Source organism: Theropithecus gelada, chromosome 2 (genome assembly GCF_003255815.1).
Source record: "Theropithecus gelada isolate Dixy chromosome 2, Tgel_1.0, whole genome shotgun sequence".
Taxonomy (NCBI): domain Eukaryota; kingdom Metazoa; phylum Chordata; class Mammalia; order Primates; family Cercopithecidae; genus Theropithecus; species Theropithecus gelada.
Window position 1 is genome coordinate 76,509,831 of NC_037669.1, and position 17,986 is coordinate 76,527,816.

Sequence of the window (17,986 nt, forward strand, 5' to 3'; positions counted from 1 at the left end):
CAGGCGCCCGCCAGGGGTGTGATTATTTTAATGCCCGTCTCTCCTAATAGAGTGTAAGCTTCTTAACATACAGCCTGTTTTTGCTTTTTATTACTGCATTCCCAGTGGCATGCACAGTGACGGGTGCACAAGAAATCCTAGAATGGTGGAATGAATGAACGAACCTCACTGGGCTCATGAAACAAGGACAGGGTGACAGATTGGAGGCACTGTGCATTTAACCCTTGTTCGTTCTGTCATTGTTAAAGCCAACCGGGTTCTACTGTTGTAATTGTCCATTGTCCAGCCAGCATTGTATGCAATAACTTTATTAACGTCAAATAGATATCACAATATGGTTTTATCCAACGGGATTCAGAAACTGGTTACAGATATCATCTAAGACACAAGGCTGTTTTGTGCTAAAATGCTTCCAAAATCACCAATCACACGACGAGTTTATACATCAATAACAACTTTTATCTGGAAATACAGATGCTCAGCTTGCCTTCTCTATTGGGTCCTGGTGTTTCAACTGAGTTAAAATGAGGAAGTGAAGATTGGCATTTTCTTGATAATGAATACATTCTGGAGAATATTTCATGAGAACTCTCTTTGGGATACAGAGTGGCATATGGAAGCCATTTTTAATTTATGGGCTAGACTTAAATCAGAATTAGTAAGTTTAGCTGTGACTTCAGAATTTTTAATAATTACATTGAGGAACATATTAGCTTTACAAATAAACAGGATTTAAAAGTGTAGCTGGTAGTAGAGGTTCTACAGAATATTTTTTTATAAATAAATACTTCAGCAAGGCATATCTTGACTATGGTATCTATATCTGCATCTCCATTATTCTAAGAAAACAACACTCCATAAACACAAAGAATTATTGGGCCATGTTATTTATGGTCCACAAGATAAGAGCCACAAAAACACCATAGAAGGTTACAAGAATGCAAATATTTAGCTAAGTAAATAGAATAAATGTTGGGCAGTTATCATATGTAACACTAAATGTCTAACAATAGGGGAAAAGAAAAACTCAAATCTTAATTACAATGCATTCAGAACTTGGGTAAAGCCAGAGAGACAAATCTGCAAAGTATACAAGGTAGTGAATATATTCCTATAAATATCCACTTGACAAATTCATGGTGCAAACCAGAAAATTTTCATAAACACAGTTCAAATGTTCATTTTGTGAGAAAATGCTTATTCATGCACTTAAATCATGTGAGCATTGATTTATCACATAAAAAAAACAGAATAATTTTCTGAAACAAATAACTTAGAGACTCATTGTCCTATAAGACCTAAAACTAAAAAAAAATAAGACATGCATGTTGTGATACACCAAATTGTCTTCTAGAAATTATTATAACATCTTTCACATCAAAATGCATAAGAAAACTCAGTGCTATTCGATTTACTTTATGCATATTACATACTAGAGACTTTAAGCTACGAAATACTTCTACTACTTTAACACACATACAAAATGACCATGAAAGTATCTGTATATATAACAAGGTACTCTCCAATTAGCAATCTATGATGAATAATATATCTCCTCATGTCATCTTATCTCTAAGTGTCATTTATCACAACCCAGGACTTTCTGCCTTAATGAAGACTAGAGATCTCTGATTTACATTCAATACTCTCTGCATTAATAATTGATTGAAACTCTTAAAAAATTCTTCTGCCACTGAAATGGAAGGTGGTGAGGTGATCTCTGGAAGAATGCAAATGCTACTCTGTTAAATCTGATTGGTAAAGGAAGTGGGGCCAGTAGGCTGTTGGCCAAACTCATCTGAGGATGGCCCCAAACTCGCCTGCTGACTGTACCCACTGCTTGACCCATAGCTGTCTTGGTTGTAACCACCTTGATTATAGCTGCTGGAGTGCTTCTCCATCGGATCTGAAAGATATCTCTGTCCCGAAGAATGCCAGCCGGTCTCCTTGAAAACAAACCATATGTTTCCAGCCCAGAGAATAAAGTTCAAGAATCCAAAGACCTGAAGGAGAATCAAAGCCAATGAATTGATAGACGAGACAAAAACCCAAGAAAAATTTCAATTTTGGAAATTCCTTCACAATACAAAAGATCACTTTTCACTTTAATGTTGAGTCCTCTTCCAAGTTTTCCATTTGGAACTGGTATTTCATTTAGAATATTTGACCTTTATTAGATGCACTACATGTCAGGCACTACATAAAGGGCTTTCTGTGTATCAGTTCCCTTGGTCTAAGAATCAGTCTAAGAAAAAGTTGCTATTGTCATACCCATATTAAAGATGTGGAAATTTTGTCTAAGGGCATGTGGCTTGCTGAGTAGTAGATCTGGGATCCAAACCCTGTTCTGGCTCCACAACTGGAACCCTTACTTAAGGCATCATTTATTCTCCAAATAAAGTACCCTTCATGGTGTGTAAGATATTTCCAGATGGCATAGGGCTGAGAATTTTCACTTTAATAATGGTGCATTCATTTATAAGGCTTTCTTCTCTTTATGGTTAGAGATACTGCTTTTGCTTTTCCATTTATTGCAATCATATAAAGAAAGTGAGTCAATTAAAAATATAGGATAAGCAATGGTACAGGTGATGTGCAAATAAACATATTCATGATAGCATATTGAGAGGTTGACTGTTTGAGTAATTGCACTTTCTGTGTCTCTCACAGGGATAAGTGAATGCTGAAACCAGACTATGAACAAAGTGCAGGTTTCAGAGAAATACAAAATATTTTCATAAGAACTGGATGTGAAACTTTCCTATGGAAATTCCTCCTACTCTCCAGGAGGGTGTCGGTGAGTCAGAGGACTGGGTGTTGCTTCCCCAGGGCCTAAGGTTTGACGGAAGCAGAACTGTTTGCTGTTGCTTGAGGCCCAAACAGAAGTCCTCAGTCCATGGCTTGTTCTGCAGCCTTTTCCAAGGCTGGTTGATTGACTTGGGAATTAACCACAGGCAGTCTGTTTTAATAACCCCCCTAATGGAGACAGGTAACAGTAGTATAATGCAAAGCTGTGATAACATTAAAGTATATTTAGTCACCACCCCCTAGCACAATGCTGACCAATCAAAATGGATTTGGACAGTGGCCACCGTCCTGGAGTAGGGTGCTGGAAGTCCTTTGCTGGATCAAAATTTATCCCTTGGTTTCTGGACAGTGAGATGATCCATAGTGGCTTGTCGAGTAGTGGTGACAGAGGGGACACTGGTGTAGTCAAGAAGCTGGGCCTTACAGACTTGGAGCTGAGACTATCAAAATATTTCAATATTTTAGCAGCACATGAATGGAATCTTAGTCTCGGAGTAATCTCTATAGGCTTTGAAATCAAAGTGCCCTGGGGACTGTAGTTTCTTGACCTGCTACCTGGGACAAGGCATTTATTCTGTAGACTTCGTTTTTGTTTTTGTTTTGTTTCTTGTATGGAATGGAGACAAGGATTCCTTTCTTGGAAGATAGGTGGGAGGATTAAAGAGGGTATGTGTAAAGTAGCTAGACAGTGCTGGACACATTAGCAAATACTCACTAAAGGTAAACTATGTTCTGAATCATTTTCTAAAATATTTCCATGAATTGTATTTTGCAGACTTTTTCTTTTTCTTTGCTTCAGTATAAATTGAACTGAGGCATAAACAATGAGACCACGTTCTTGAGACAATAGCCAAAATCAAGTATCTAGACCCCCAACTGATCTAATTAAAGACTGGTTTATCCAGACCTCCCTCCTTCTTCCTTCTCTCCTCTTGCATCCTCTTTCCTTCTTTTTTACACTAATTGAGAACCTATTTTGTGCCATGCTCTAGGCTACCTGCTGAGGGAGATACAAAACATAAATAAGGTGTAATCGTTGCTCGAACAAAATAAATCAGTTAACTACTGACAAAACTGTAATTTGCATACAGGACCATTTTACCATGTGTGTGGTAACCAGAATATTTTCCATTAAAAGGGGTATCTTGATTAAATTGCACCTTTATAAGTGTATGTCAATATATGAATATAAAAAAATTATCGAAGAGCCTGGGAAACATAGCAAGACCTTGTCTCTTTAAAAAAAAAAAAAAATTTAGCTGGGCATGGCAGCACATGCCTGTAGTCCCAGGTACTCAGAAGGGGTACTTGGAAGGCTGAGGCAGCAGTATCTGTTGAGCCCAAGAGTTCCAGGCTATAGTGAGCTATGATTGCACCACTGTACCTCCCGCCTGGGTGACACAGCAAAACCCTGTCTCAAAAAAAAAGAAAAAAGGAAATGTAAGGAAAGGAAGAAAGAAAACGAGAAGAGAGGAGAAGAGAGGAGAGAGGAGAGGACAGGAGGGGAGGGGAAGGGAGGAAAAGGGAGGGGAGGGGAGGGGAGGGGAGGGAAGAGGAGGAAAAATTATCAAGGGATCTTTTCAGGCATGGCTCTGTCCAGGGATGTAATTTTAGCTATTTCCTATCTATTGATCTCTCTCTTTTCCCTGTTACTATTAGGTTTTTAAAAAAGGGATGCTGAAGAAAAACTTATACATCAAGGAAATGCTACTTAAAAGTAAGAAGGTAAACAAGGCATTTCAATGGGCATATTTAAGGAGTACTCATTTTTTTAGTCCAGCATCACAGATCTCTTGGCTGGCACATTTTAGGGGCACTCGGGCCCTTGAACTCCTTTTTGCCATTTTGTTGCAACTGAAATTGGGGTAAGAATTTGATTCAAGCTCAGACTTGGGGACGACAGAAAGAGAAATTGAAAGACACTTGACATAACATGCAAAAAATGGGAAGACAAGATCTAGATTGTCTAAAGAGATGTACTAAGATTTTTAGGAGTGAAGCTGGAGAAGCAGAAGTGGAAATTATGGCTAAAATACTTGTGCTCAGTGAAACTTTGAAAGAAATTGAGAGGCTAAAAATGATTTCTTCCTCCTCTCTTTAGGCTCTAACACTGTATGACATTTAAGAATGATCGTATTTTAGTAGCCATTTTCAGTTGACATGTATTGAGCATTTGCCATAAGCTGGGCATGATGCTAAGAATTTTTTTAATAGATTATCTCACTGAATTCTTTCAACAGTATTGAGGTCTGTTGTATAGTTATCCCCATTTTACAGATGATAAAACTAAGGATTAGAGAGTTTACCTCAGCTCCCAATATTTGTAGTATCTGGGTATCTTACCTACATTTTAGTGTTGCTGTAAAATTATAGGTGCCAAAGTGCTTTGAAGATAGTAAATTTGTTACCAAGGTAGAGAATATGATTATTATTTCCTGATTCATTTACTTGTAGAAGTCATTTATTGTGGTACGTGTCTGGTTCCTACTCCAAAACCTATGTTTGCCCAGCAAAGTGTGTTCTCTGAGCCATGTTTCTACTACAACATTCACCAAACCCTCTATTCATAACTGATGAGACTGAGGTGGACATCTGGCCTAAGGTGGGCTAAAAAGATTCTCTCTACCAGAAATTTGCAATTGGACCTGAGTGATTTTTGCTCAGTCCAAGCTGTTTCTTTAAAAAATACATATAAACTTAGAAACTGTAAAGTGGCTATCTTCTGCTGTGTGGATGAAAAAAAAAAAGAAAAAGAAATGAAATTTCATCTGAAAAGAGAGAATAATGAACAAACATGCAGAAAGGGACAGGGACCCAGAAAGAAAGAGAGATGGGAGATGGAGGATGAGAACTGTCCAGCTTCCTGACAGGCTTCCAGTTCTTGGCTGCTGGGTTCTGCCCCGGGAAGACACACTTTTAATGTCTTTCCAACTATTTTCAGTTTTTGCATAAGCTAGCACAATAGGATTTGAAGCCAAACAATTTGTAATAAAAATATTGTGTTTTGGTTGATTCATGTCCTTTCCCCTGCTTTTGGTAATAGAAATCTGATTTTCTTTGCAGAGCCAAGTTTCAGTCAAATGGCTTGAGCTCTCTCCTGGTACTTCACATTTTGAGCACAGCAATGCAAGGTTAGGTAAAACTTTCCACTAACGGCAACTCTAAGCAACAATCATTTGGTACTGAACATCTAGAACTCTCATTCTGCTCTAGATTCTGCTCTTTCTAGAACCTGTTTCTTCAGGTTTCATCAAGTTGTATGAGCTACTTAATATCCTTCCAAAAACTTTTTTCCTGTTGTAGCTAGAGTCAGCTTTGATTATTCTGATGCATACAAACATTGGTACCAGAAGCGGACTGCAAAAACAGATTTTAGGGATATGAGGATTGGTTTGCCTTAGCCAGTTTGAATTGAGTTTTCTGTCACTAGGAGCTGGAAGACTGTTAACTGATACGGATACATCACTACAACACCACTGGACCTGTCCTTTCACACACATCACATTATTTGGTTTCAATTCATTCTTTATTTTGGTTTTAGGAGACACATCACATGTTTTTCATTCATAATTTCTATCTTTTAGTCTAAAAATTATTAGATATATCAGAAGTGGAATTAGAAGAAACATGCAGAATGTCATAATTTATTGGGAGATTAATTATTAAACTGATAAACATATCAAGCAATTTTATCTTTGTCCTGTTAGATTTTGAGATCAGTGTTGTAATAGCTTTAATTAAATACTGTCTATAAACAAACTACAAAAGTATAAGTAAATATGGTAATGTATACCTCAAAGTATTCATTTACAAGTGTGGTCAGCAATGAATAAAAATGATTGTGAGACCCTAATGCATAGTTTATTTTCATGGTTACTATCTCACCAAAGCAGAAATCACAGTCCAGTCACAGTAGCAACCCTTTTTCTCTTCTTAAGTGCCTTCCCAGATTGAATTTCAGAAAGCTGTAGAAACACAGGTTAATCTTGAAGCAAAGATAATTATTTCTAGGGTGTGCTAAAGAATGTTGTTTCAGCAAACACTGCTGAGCCTTCTATTCTTCGATAACTGCTGCCTTTTGCGGCCATTATAGCTTATGTATTTCTCAGATACAGCTTCTTTCTTTGGAATAATACAAGTTCTTACACTTATAAATTAAAAATCCAATTTGGTGTCCCTGCTAACTGTCAGATTTTCTTTTTTCTTGTGAGAGCCATACTCTTGGTGAAAACATTTGACTTTGTTCAACTAATACAGTGCAGCTTTTCTAATGTTATAAAGTAACTAAACCAGAAGCATGGAGAAAATTCAAAAATTACCATAGCTATTATGAGTACTTTTTTACATTATGAATTTCCTTTTTTTACCCTACTAGGTCTGTGTATTTTTCTCTAATCAGTTGGGTGTATTCTAACTACATGTGGCTTGAACGGTGTTTTCTCCCCAGGAACTTGTATGCGCCCAACTATTCCTTTTAACTTTTGTCTGGCTTCAACCTTAAAGTTCAGATTTTTTTTTTTTTTTTTTTGAGACTGAATCTCACTCTGTTACCCAAGCTTGGATGCAGTGGCCTGATCTCGGCTCACTGCAACCTCCACCTCCTGGGTTCAAGTGATTCTCATGCCTCAGCCTTCCAAGTAGCTGGGACTACAGGCATGAGTCACCATGCCTGGCTAGTTTTTCTTTTTCTTTTTCTTTTTTTTTGTATTTTTAGTAGAGATGGGGTTTCACCATGTTGGCCAGGCTGGTCTTGAACTCCTGACCTCAGGTGATCCTCCCACCTTGGCCTCCTAAAGTGCTGGGATTATAGGCGTGAGCCACCCTGTCCGGCCAGTGTTCAGATTTTATATTTGCTTCTGGCTTAGAGTTTCAACTGAACTGTCACCCAAGCAGCAGCTGCCAATACCTGCTGGGTTCTTATTAAGAACTCCTTAATTGGCAACATTATAAATGATGGATTCTGACAATAAAACACCTGAGGGCCAAGTGATCATCCTGCATCTGAGGTAAACTATCTCACCTTTTGATTGGCCAGTTTTGTAGGCAACAATTTTCAAGATGACTTCTGAGATGTTTTTCTTATTATTTTGACTGGCAAACAAAGATATGAACAGTAAAGCACAGATGAAAAGTACTTACCACAGAAGTGTTTAAGCTTGACATAACAGGGCTGTGGACAGCCATGCATTTGTTGGATGGCTGTTTGCAAGCTGACATTAGTAGCAATACTTCCTTGGGATCTGTTGCAACTTTGACGTCAGACAGTCCTTTTGCCCAAGCTGATGAACCCACCAACCACAAGAACGAAAAGACTACAGTGACAATGAAGTCCTACAGAAACAAACCAGAAGAGAAAATGGTAAAAGAAAATGTGAGTTCTAGAAACAAGTTGATTTCTTTATATAACTATTTGGTTTGCTTTTTGGAAAAATTTAAGATCCTATAGCACTGGAACCAGCGAAAACATTTTGAAAAACAAATAAAAGAAAGCTTTATGATATTATATTTATCTTTCTATAAAATAAATATAAATAGTCATATTTATTAAATGCTTACTATATCCCAGGAACGATGCTAAGGACTCTATAACCCACACCTAACATCCCTGTAAGGAATGGTACATCATTCTATTTGCAGATGTCAAACTAACATAGAGAACAGTTGAATAGCTTGTCTGAGACTTCACAGATAATTCGTGATGGCATCAGGATTCAAACCCAGGCAACCTGAATACTGAGTCCAAGTTCTTAACCACCAAGTTGTCGTAATTCCAAACATGTAGACAGATCTGCTAATTGTTTAAGACTCTTGGATGGCAATGTTCACTCATTCATTCATCCATTTGTTCACTTAACAAACCAATGTGTTATCTATATGTTATTGGTTAACCAATGTGTTAACCAATGTGGAACTATGTTAAGTGGAAGACAATAAGAGCTGTAATGTTTTTGAGTGCCTGCTATGGGTGAGAGGTTTTGTATAAAATTATTCTTACAATAATCATGTTAGACAGTATTTTTATGTCCATTTTAAAGAGGAGAAAGCTGAGGCCGGGCGCGGTGGCTCACGTCTGTAATCCCAGCACTTTGGGAGGCCGAGGCGGGCAGATCACGAGGTCAGGAGATTGAGACCATGCTGGCTAACACGGTGAAACCCCGTCTCTACTAAAAATACAAAAAATCAACCGGGCGTTGTGGCAGGTACCTGTAGTCCCAACTACTCAGGAGGCTGAGGCAGGAGAATGCAGTGAACCCGGGAGGCGGAGCTTGCAGTGAGCCAAGATTGCGCCACTGCACCCCAGCCTGGGTGACACTGCGAGACACTGTCTAAAAAAAAAAAAAAAAAAAAAAGGAGAAAGTTGAAACTCACAGATACAAGGTAACACATAGAAAGTGGCAGAGACAGAATTCAAATTTAGGTGTGTCTGGCCCTGAAAATCATCTGCTGTTTGCAGGGGAAAAAAGCTTTTATCCATATCAAACAAAATTTCTAGGATTTAATGGGATGAGTGTTTTAGAGACCATCTCCAAACTTCTGATGATAGGGGTTACATCTCACATCCTCTCTCATGACTCTGATGATGGGAGCTACGTCTCTCATCCTCCCTCATGACTCGGATTGGGTGGCAGGTGGGAGAGACTAAGATTGAGACCATTAGAACATAGTAGAAAAAATTTTCAGATTGACTATATATATGTTTGATTACAGTAAAAATGTTGCATACTGCTTACCTCAAATAATAAAAATACCGACCAGGAAAGAAAAAAAGTAAATCTGATATGGCAACAGAAACAGGCTGCTCTTTTGCTCTTAATGATAACCTCCTCAAGTGGAAAATTTGGCATGCATTTGTTTCCTGCCCGAGGGCATAGTGCACCTGACTTGCTCTGTTATCTTGCTCTCATGGTGTGGCTGAATTACTTTTCATCATGATCCCATGATCTACACTGAGGGAACTTTTACACTCTAAAGATGCTGTTGTGCCAGACATTTGTTAGGTGTGATCTTTGTGGAGAATGTTCTGGAGGGTCTCACTACTAAGAGTGGCTGAATCTTCTGCAAGTCACTCCATCCAGTGGCTGTTGTGAATTATGTAACTCACCAGTTCACCTTTTTTCATGCTGGCTCTAGAAAATTAAAGGCCAGTGTGTGACCCATTCATAGGGTTTTGATGGCATGGGTATTTTAACCCGATTCCTTATTTTGTTTCCCTTTCTTCTTTTTACTTTTTACTTTTCATTTTTATTCAATTACACCTTGGTTTTTAAATGTCCTTATGAGCCTTTCTGAGATGAGGTAGAGGTATAAGCAAGCAAACAAATACAATATCTACAGCTGTTTCAACAGTAATACAAACATTTGGAATAAAGAAACTCAAGTGTTGGGTCTGAATTTGAAATTGGAGGAATACCCTGGGGTATAGAATAGGGTATAGAATACCCTGGGGTATAGAAAAGGGGGTCATCTTTGGTGACACAAAATTTAGCATTTCAGAACCAGGTAAACCTGTCTCGATCTCTTTCTAATAGTGGCAAATAAATAACCAGATTGACTGTGTCAAATCATGACTTTCTGTTCATGTTCAATCTGGTACCTTCATTCATTCATGCTTTTTTTCAAATAGTAATTTTTGAGTAATGTGCGAGTATTGAGAAAGGTCTTACAGAGGATAAAAAAAATGCAAAATATGGGCTCTGTTCTCTTGATATTACATATTTGTTAGGGCCCACAGTCACCTTAAAGCATTACCTATAGTATGATGGTTTTCATTATTTATATTCATCATAATTAGAAATAGACTTATACTTAAAAAAGAATAGTCATGTGAAGACTTTTCAATTGGAAATTGGAGAAAACTATGTTAGATTTATTTGTTCAAATAATCTATTCATATGTAACATTTATTGAGTGCTTATTATGTGTCAAGTATTATTCCAGGTTTACATGTTTTGACTCATTTAATCCTGACAACTGCACCATGAAATAGACACCAATCCTGACCCCATTTACAGTTGAGGAAATGGAGACACCAAGGGGTATAACCTATGCTCCCAGGCTACATACCTGTACAGCATGTGAATGTTCTGGATACTGCAAGCAATTGTAACATGATGATGATAAGTATTTGTGTATCTAAACACATCTACACATAGAAAAGGTACAGTAAAAATATAGTATAAAGGATAAAAAATAGTACACTTGGATAGGGCACTTACCATGAATGGAGCTTGCAGCACTGGAAGTTGAATGTGAAGGCTTAGGACAGACATTACTGTGCACTACTGTAGACTTTATAAATTCTGTATGATTAGACTACACTAAATTAATGTTTAAAATAGAGTGATTATGCTACCATAACATTACGATGGCTATGATGTTACCAGGGGATAGGACTTTTTCAGCTTCATTATAATCTAATGGGACCACCATCACAAATTGTTGGTGATCCATTGTTGACCAAAACATCCATAATGGGGTACATGACTGTACTAGCATGACCTAAGCAGAAGGCTTGCAGTTAAATCGAATATGGGATAGTTTTCTCATTTGTGTTATTTAATGCCACGTAATGATCTGCCTTAAACTGTCTTCAGTAGTATCAGAAGTAAACAGCTCACACTTGAGAACTGAATTCCTTCTGATGGTTCAAACAAGAATCCAGTTGTTTACAAATATGATCCCTGTCTGTCTAACAGAGATAGTGTGGATACGGAAGATACATTTTAACATTTACCGCTAGGTTATCATACATACATTAAGCCTTTGAAGACCTTTTCTGCTCGCTTTTCTTGTGTTATTTATTCCCATAGAGTGAAGAGGCTGCCCTTCAAAATGTGCTTCAGTGTTTCCAAATTGCGCTTATACTTATGTTCTATGTAGTCCCCATAAAATCCCAAAAATAGTCGGAGGAGGCATCACTGGCCTTATATTACAGAGGAAGAAACTGCAACTAAGAGTATTAAGTGATTTATTTGCCCATAGTTCATTACATGGTTCATAAATGTACTCTGAGCTATTCATCTCATTCGGTACCTAAAGAACTTTGACATGAAACCTGGATATGTTTCTGCAATATATTTTAAGTATCTGTTCAGTGAACCAAGAAACAGCTTCCTCAATCAAGGAACCAGACTGGTTTAATGTTGGCTGGGTGGTTTGTTTCCATTTAGTTTGTTGCCCTCACTTCTCGTAAGTTGCTGTAAGCAAACGTATTTTTTGCTAAATGTAATTAATAGTATGAATCTGGGTGTCTGGGATCACCCTGGGGTATAGAAAAGGGGGTCATCTTTGGTGACAGAAAATTTAGCATTTCAGAACCAGGTAAACCTGTCTCCATCTCTTTCTAATAGTGGCATAAGCAAATCCACTGGATATTGATAAAAAAATAAACAAATATTCAATTTCTACCTTTTAGTGAAATTACCAATATTTTAATCCAATGACTTTATTATCTGTTTTGGTTACTTGATGACTTTGTTATTTATTTCTGTTGCTGACACTTTTATACTGAGAGGCTATACTAGAAAGTGGACAGTCCAGAGAGTCACTCTCATCTGCACTGTAAATGGATCACTTTGCTAATTCAGCCTCCAATAATTTTAGAATGACACTATGGATCAGGAAACACAGAAAGCAAATAGCAAGATGGCTGCTCAGCTGGGGGCAGAGCTTTGGACTTGTCTTGGAAGGGAGCTAAAAAATGGCTAGCTAGATAGAACAAGTTTCTGTTTCATCCACTTATGGGATTGTTTCATTATTTCATTTGAAGTATTAGTAATAACGACATCTGACTTCCAGAGAGCACCTACAGTTTTCAGCGAAGATCGTATGACCTTCACAACTGTGTGAGGGAGAAGATCATTATATCCATTTTACAGATGAGGAAACTAGATTCAGTGATGTGTCCAAGTTGTCACAAGTAATTGAGATTTGAATTCAGGACATTGGGTTCCCTGTTTAGTGAGTGATTTTTCATTATGCCCAGGTTTTCTGAAGTTTGGGTTGCCTATCCTGGTGGGAAAGAGCAATAGACAATATTGCTCCATCCCTACATAGGGAGAAAGGCATTCTCCTTCCCAATTTCCTTTCACTCTGACTAGTAAAGTCTCAGTTGGGTGCTACACTGTTTTCAATGCTTAGTTAACAAGTGCTAATCTTTTAATTTTTTTCGTCAAAGAAAACTGGCTCTAGGCTCAGATCCTTCAAGTAAGCAATGGTATACCTATGTAGCTAGAATACAGCACTGTTCATTTTCTGTTGATGTATGTTTGTCTTCTAATTATGTCAAATAATGTTGGATTTCTATATTCAACAGTGGTCCAGGGTCTTATTCAAAAACACATTGATTTAAATTTTAAAAATGACTTAATTTAAAGAATAATAATTGTGGCCCTGGTGGTAAGATCAGGGAATGAGAACGCCTGAAGAAATCTAATGCAAGCCACAAACAGGAGCTGCATGTGTAATTTTAAGCTTTAAAGTAGCCACATTTAAAGAGAGAAATCGATGCAATTAATTATATTAATATATTACATATTAATACAACAAACCCCAATACATCAAAATTATTATTTCATATAGTCAATCTAAAATTATTAGTATGCTATTTTACTTTTATGGTACTAAGTCTTTGAAATGTGATGTATATTTTATACTTACAGTACATCTTAACTCATAATAACCACATTTCAGTGCTCAACAACCACATGTTACTAGTGCTATCTTATTGGAAAGCATAGTTCTAATCCACAATTAACAAATGGAAGCATATTTATATCCATGGTCAAGTGACAGTGACACCCATTTTCCTGTTTGGACGATGCCACACTTTCTTTTGGTAGTTTGGTCTGAGATGGTCCAAAGCTAAGTCATCCCACAGCTTAGCTTTGACAAGGCCAGCATGCCTCCCACATTCCTCTTGGCCTGTAGAGTCCCATAGTTGGGTTTATATGATCACCCAATTCATTGCCTCAGTGGTCTGGTCTGAAAGCAAATCAGTGTGACCAAAGGGAGGCTTGGGCCTTCTGTGTTGGCAGCCCAAAGAAGGAGGTGGGTGGCCCACAGGGGCAATTCTGCCAAGCATGAGCTGCATTTTGTGTTAGGTGTAGGGTGAAAGGCTGGCTTGACCACTCTGTTAATAAGACATGGCAGGCTGGTGGCTGGTAGATGATGAAATAACTAGGATGAGAGAGGGGAGTAGCAGAACAGGGAAGAGGAAAAGGGAGATGGGGAGACAGGAGGAGGATATGGAAGAGAAAGTGGAGGGGGAAGGGGGAGCATTAGGGGAAGGAGAAGGGGGAGGAAGGGGAAGGAAGTAAAGAAAGGGAAGAGAAGGAGGGGGAAGGAATTGGGGACGAGGAGACTGAGGAGTGGGGAGCATGAAGAAGGGAGAAGGAAGAGAAAACAGAGGAGGAGGAGGTGGTGGCAGTGTCTGAGAGTAGGAAGAAAGCTCCCTTTCTCCTACAAAGGAGGAGAAAGAAAAGAGAGGAATAGAAGATTCAGAGGTCCCACTACCATCAAGCACTTATCACACACTAGGTACCGTGCAAAATGCTTTATGTGCACCATTTATTTTACAACAACTCTATGAAGCAGGTATTACTACTCTTTGTATGTTATGAGTAAGAACACAAACTCAGTTTCTGGAGGTAAATGGAATGAGTTTAGACCAGATTTGGAGTTTTTGGTCCCAGGAGACCAGTTCCTCTTCTTCCTGACATTGAGTGTGCTTAGACAAATCCCACTAATCCCCTAGACTTTGTAATCTTTAATGACAAATCCACTGGCAAAGTGGCTTAAACCTGCTGGGTGAGCTCTAGATCCCACTGAATGCCAGTCCTGCTCAGGCCTGGTGTTTTAAATAAGCAAAGGGAATTCTCCTGGGGTAAGAGTGGTCAAGTCATCAAGTTTGCTTATCTTTACTAGAGAGGAGAAATTGAAGTCAGAAAGTCTCTGATCATATGCAAATGGCCAGCTCCAAGGAGCCTGGCATGTGAGTTAGGGCTTTTCCATTTTGGATGAGGACTTCCCACCCTGTTTGTCTTTTTGATGGTTATCTCCAGTCTAATAAGCCAAGGACTCTGGGTAGCAGCTGCTTCATTTGCAAAACACTTACTTGGAAAAGAGCCTCTGAATTACCTCTGGTTCACACCCTACCTCAGTTTTTCTTACGGACATCCAAGAGCTGGAGGTTCCACATTTATCCCTTACTGGGGGTCTCTGTGCCTCCTCCAGGCATGGTTTTCTCTGAGCTCAGGCAGAGCTCTCTGCAGGAAGAGGCCCACAGAAGTGGTAAGGGACATAAAAAACCAGGCTGCCTATATTTTCAATGTTGTAGCTGGAATAAATTTCAATTAATATCATTGTTGTTATATTTTCAACTGGGGAGGCAGCAGTTTCTAAGGAGATTATTTTGTGACACCTTCAAGAGATGATCATGATGATAATGATGATAGTGATAATGGTGGTGTTGGTAATGGTGATGATGATGACAGTTGCCAACACTTAGAGAACAGTTATTGAAGTTTTGCATACATTTGCTTCTTTAATTTCCCAACAACCCTTTTGGGGTAGGTACTATTGTAATCCCATTTTATAGTTGGGATAAATTACTTAAACCCAGTTTGAAAGGTGCACAGCCAGGATTTCAACCGACGGAATTTGGCTCCACAATCTATGTTCTGAATCTTATAAAAACACAATTGCTTTTAGAAGGCCATGATTGTTTCGGTTCATAACAAAAATTAAGCAGGGATACAAACATGGTTGTCATTTATCTGTTACTGTGTATCATACACTGTGCATTCCATGCGTTACTCGTTTAATTCTCATAATGACACTTTGAGGTGACTATTATTGACTGTATTTTACAGGTGAGAAAGTCAAGGTTCAGAAAGATTAAGTGATTTGCTAGACATCTCAGAGTTACTAAGCTGCTAAACTTTGGTTGCAACATAGGTTTGTTAAGCTCCAAAGTCTGTGTCCCTCACTGGAAGGTGAACCTCATTGTATTGAATGAAGTTCTACCATAAATAAGGTATGATGCCTTATCTATTCCACCTCATTTCATCTTCTCCGCAACCCTGTGAAGTAGCTGTTAGGTTTTCTTTTTTCTTTTTTTTTTTTTTTTTTGAGACGGAGTCTCGCTCTGTCGCCCAGGCTGGAGTGCAGTGGCCGGATCTCAGCTCACTGCAAGCTCCGCCTCCCGGGTTCACGCCATTCTCCTGCCTCAGCCTCCCGAGTAGCTGGGACTACAGGCGCCCGCCACCTCGCCCGGCTAGTTTTTTGTATTTTTTAGTAGAGACGGGGTTTCACCGTGTTAGCCAGGATGGTCTCGATCTCCTGACCTCGTGATCCGCCCGTCTCGGCCTCCCAAAGTGCTGGGATTACAGGCTTGAGCCACCGCGCCCGGCCGCTGTTAGGTTTTCTATTTTACAAATGAAGAAGGAAAGGCTCAGAGAAATTAAGTAAGTAGAGAGGTTGGGTACCAAACTCAGGTCTGTTTGACTCCAAATCCCATTGATTTTTTTCGTTTGTCCATTGCTGTTTCTGTCTCTTTTCCCAGTCATCTGTTCACACTTTATTATCTTCCCTGCTATGGGCTGGGTACTGTTCTAAAGATGGAAGAGAGTGGGGGAGACCAGCCAAGGGAGATCTGTTCTCCTCCCTCCAGTGGCCTATATCTTTCCAATCTCTACACTGCCTGAGTCGCTTCATGTAAGAACTGTAAGATACACTATTGTCACACTGCCAATTAATCAGGATTTTGCAAAAAGAGAGATGTAGTGGAAACTGATGTTCTTCTGTTACAAGGCCTTGGTAATAATCAATCATCTTGTTTTATGCATGAAGAATCTGGCTGATGCTTGAGAATCAATGTAGGGTTTCATTGCTTTTTCCCCGAAGTTATATTTTATTATGATTGACATACTGCACTTTTTCTTTTCTAGACTGCTCCCAGAGAATTTTATCAATTAATCTGTGGTTGCTCAGCTGTAGAACAGATACTTTCTATTTCTTGTTTTTAACTTTTCTTGTGAAAAGAAGATTTTTAGATCCCCTGCATCTCTCTCTTTATTTCAGTTACAGGCAATTGATTTTATAATCTTGGTGCAAGAGGGAGGTATTCCTGGCTGTTTGGTGAACTCCGAATAGATGCAAAGTCTTTACTAGCTTTCTGCAATAGTATCGTAAATCAGATGTTAAAAACACTCCTCAAAATCTGATTTAATTTTGCATTGATCCCGCCTAATCTTTTTATTACAACTAGCACAAATCTTTCAAAGCAAGTTAATAGTAACATTAGCAAATTAATAGCTGTTCAAGATAAATTAATAGTATTAGTAGTAGCATTAATATTAACAGCTCTATTGATTCTATGTTTACTATGGGTCAGGTGCTGTGCTAAGCCCTTTACATTCATTATTCTGCTTGATCTTCACTGAAAATTTTTTGTGTTGGTCTTATTATATATAGCTTTTTAGAATAGGAATTATCACATAGTGGTTAAGTCTGCAGTCTTTGAGATCAGGCAGTCCTGAAGTCGAATCTCAATTCTTTCTAAGTAGCCCTAGAACCCAATAAAGCCTCAGTTTTCCAACTGTAAAAAGGGGCAATAATGAGATACATTTTCATAGTATTTTTGCCAAGGATAAAAGAAGTAATGCAATAAAATGCTTAGCCCAGCTCCTGAAAGTTCACTCTATTAATTAGTCTTGATACAGGAAATTCAGCGACATATTATAGCTAAAAATACAATATAGAAAAGTATATAGGCATTATCCAGTGGGTTTTGATGGTCAAATACATTAGGTGGGTTTACTCATTTATTTAGCAAATCTCTATTGAGAATCTACTAGGTGCCAGGTCTTGGAAATATGGTAGTTAATAGAAATAGACATGGTCCTATACTCATTCTGGTAGAAGAGAGAGCTGTTAATCACAAAAGAATGTATAATTGCATATAGTGATAATAGCTTTGTAGGAAAAGGATTTGGTGTTTTGGAAATTTAAAAATCAATACCTGGGGAGTACTGACCAGCCTAGGGAGTCAGAAAGTGACACAGATGTGGTTGCATCCGGGATCTTTTTAGGTTTCGTCCTTGGATGGTTCTCAAAGCAGCTTCAGGACTCACATTGAATAATAAATACAACACAAAATGGCTTATCTGGAAGGCCT

General features: G+C 38.4%; 1 protein-coding gene across 3 annotated transcripts in view; it reads right to left on the reverse strand.

Annotated features, from left to right (window-relative positions):
* Positions 1–292: 292 nt before the first annotated feature.
* Positions 293–17,986, reverse strand: part of SYNPR (synaptoporin) — a 327,904-nt gene continuing 310,210 nt past the window's right edge. For all 3 annotated transcript variants that reach the window (XM_025376947.1, XM_025376950.1, XM_025376949.1), the window contains 2 exons: positions 7,948–8,139; positions 293–2,003 (listed from right to left, as the gene is read on the reverse strand). In XM_025376947.1, the coding sequence (XP_025232732.1) occupies positions 1,746–2,003; positions 7,948–8,139 (450 nt within the window). In that variant the 3' untranslated portion in view covers positions 293–1,745. The remainder of the gene's footprint in view (positions 2,004–7,947; positions 8,140–17,986) is intronic.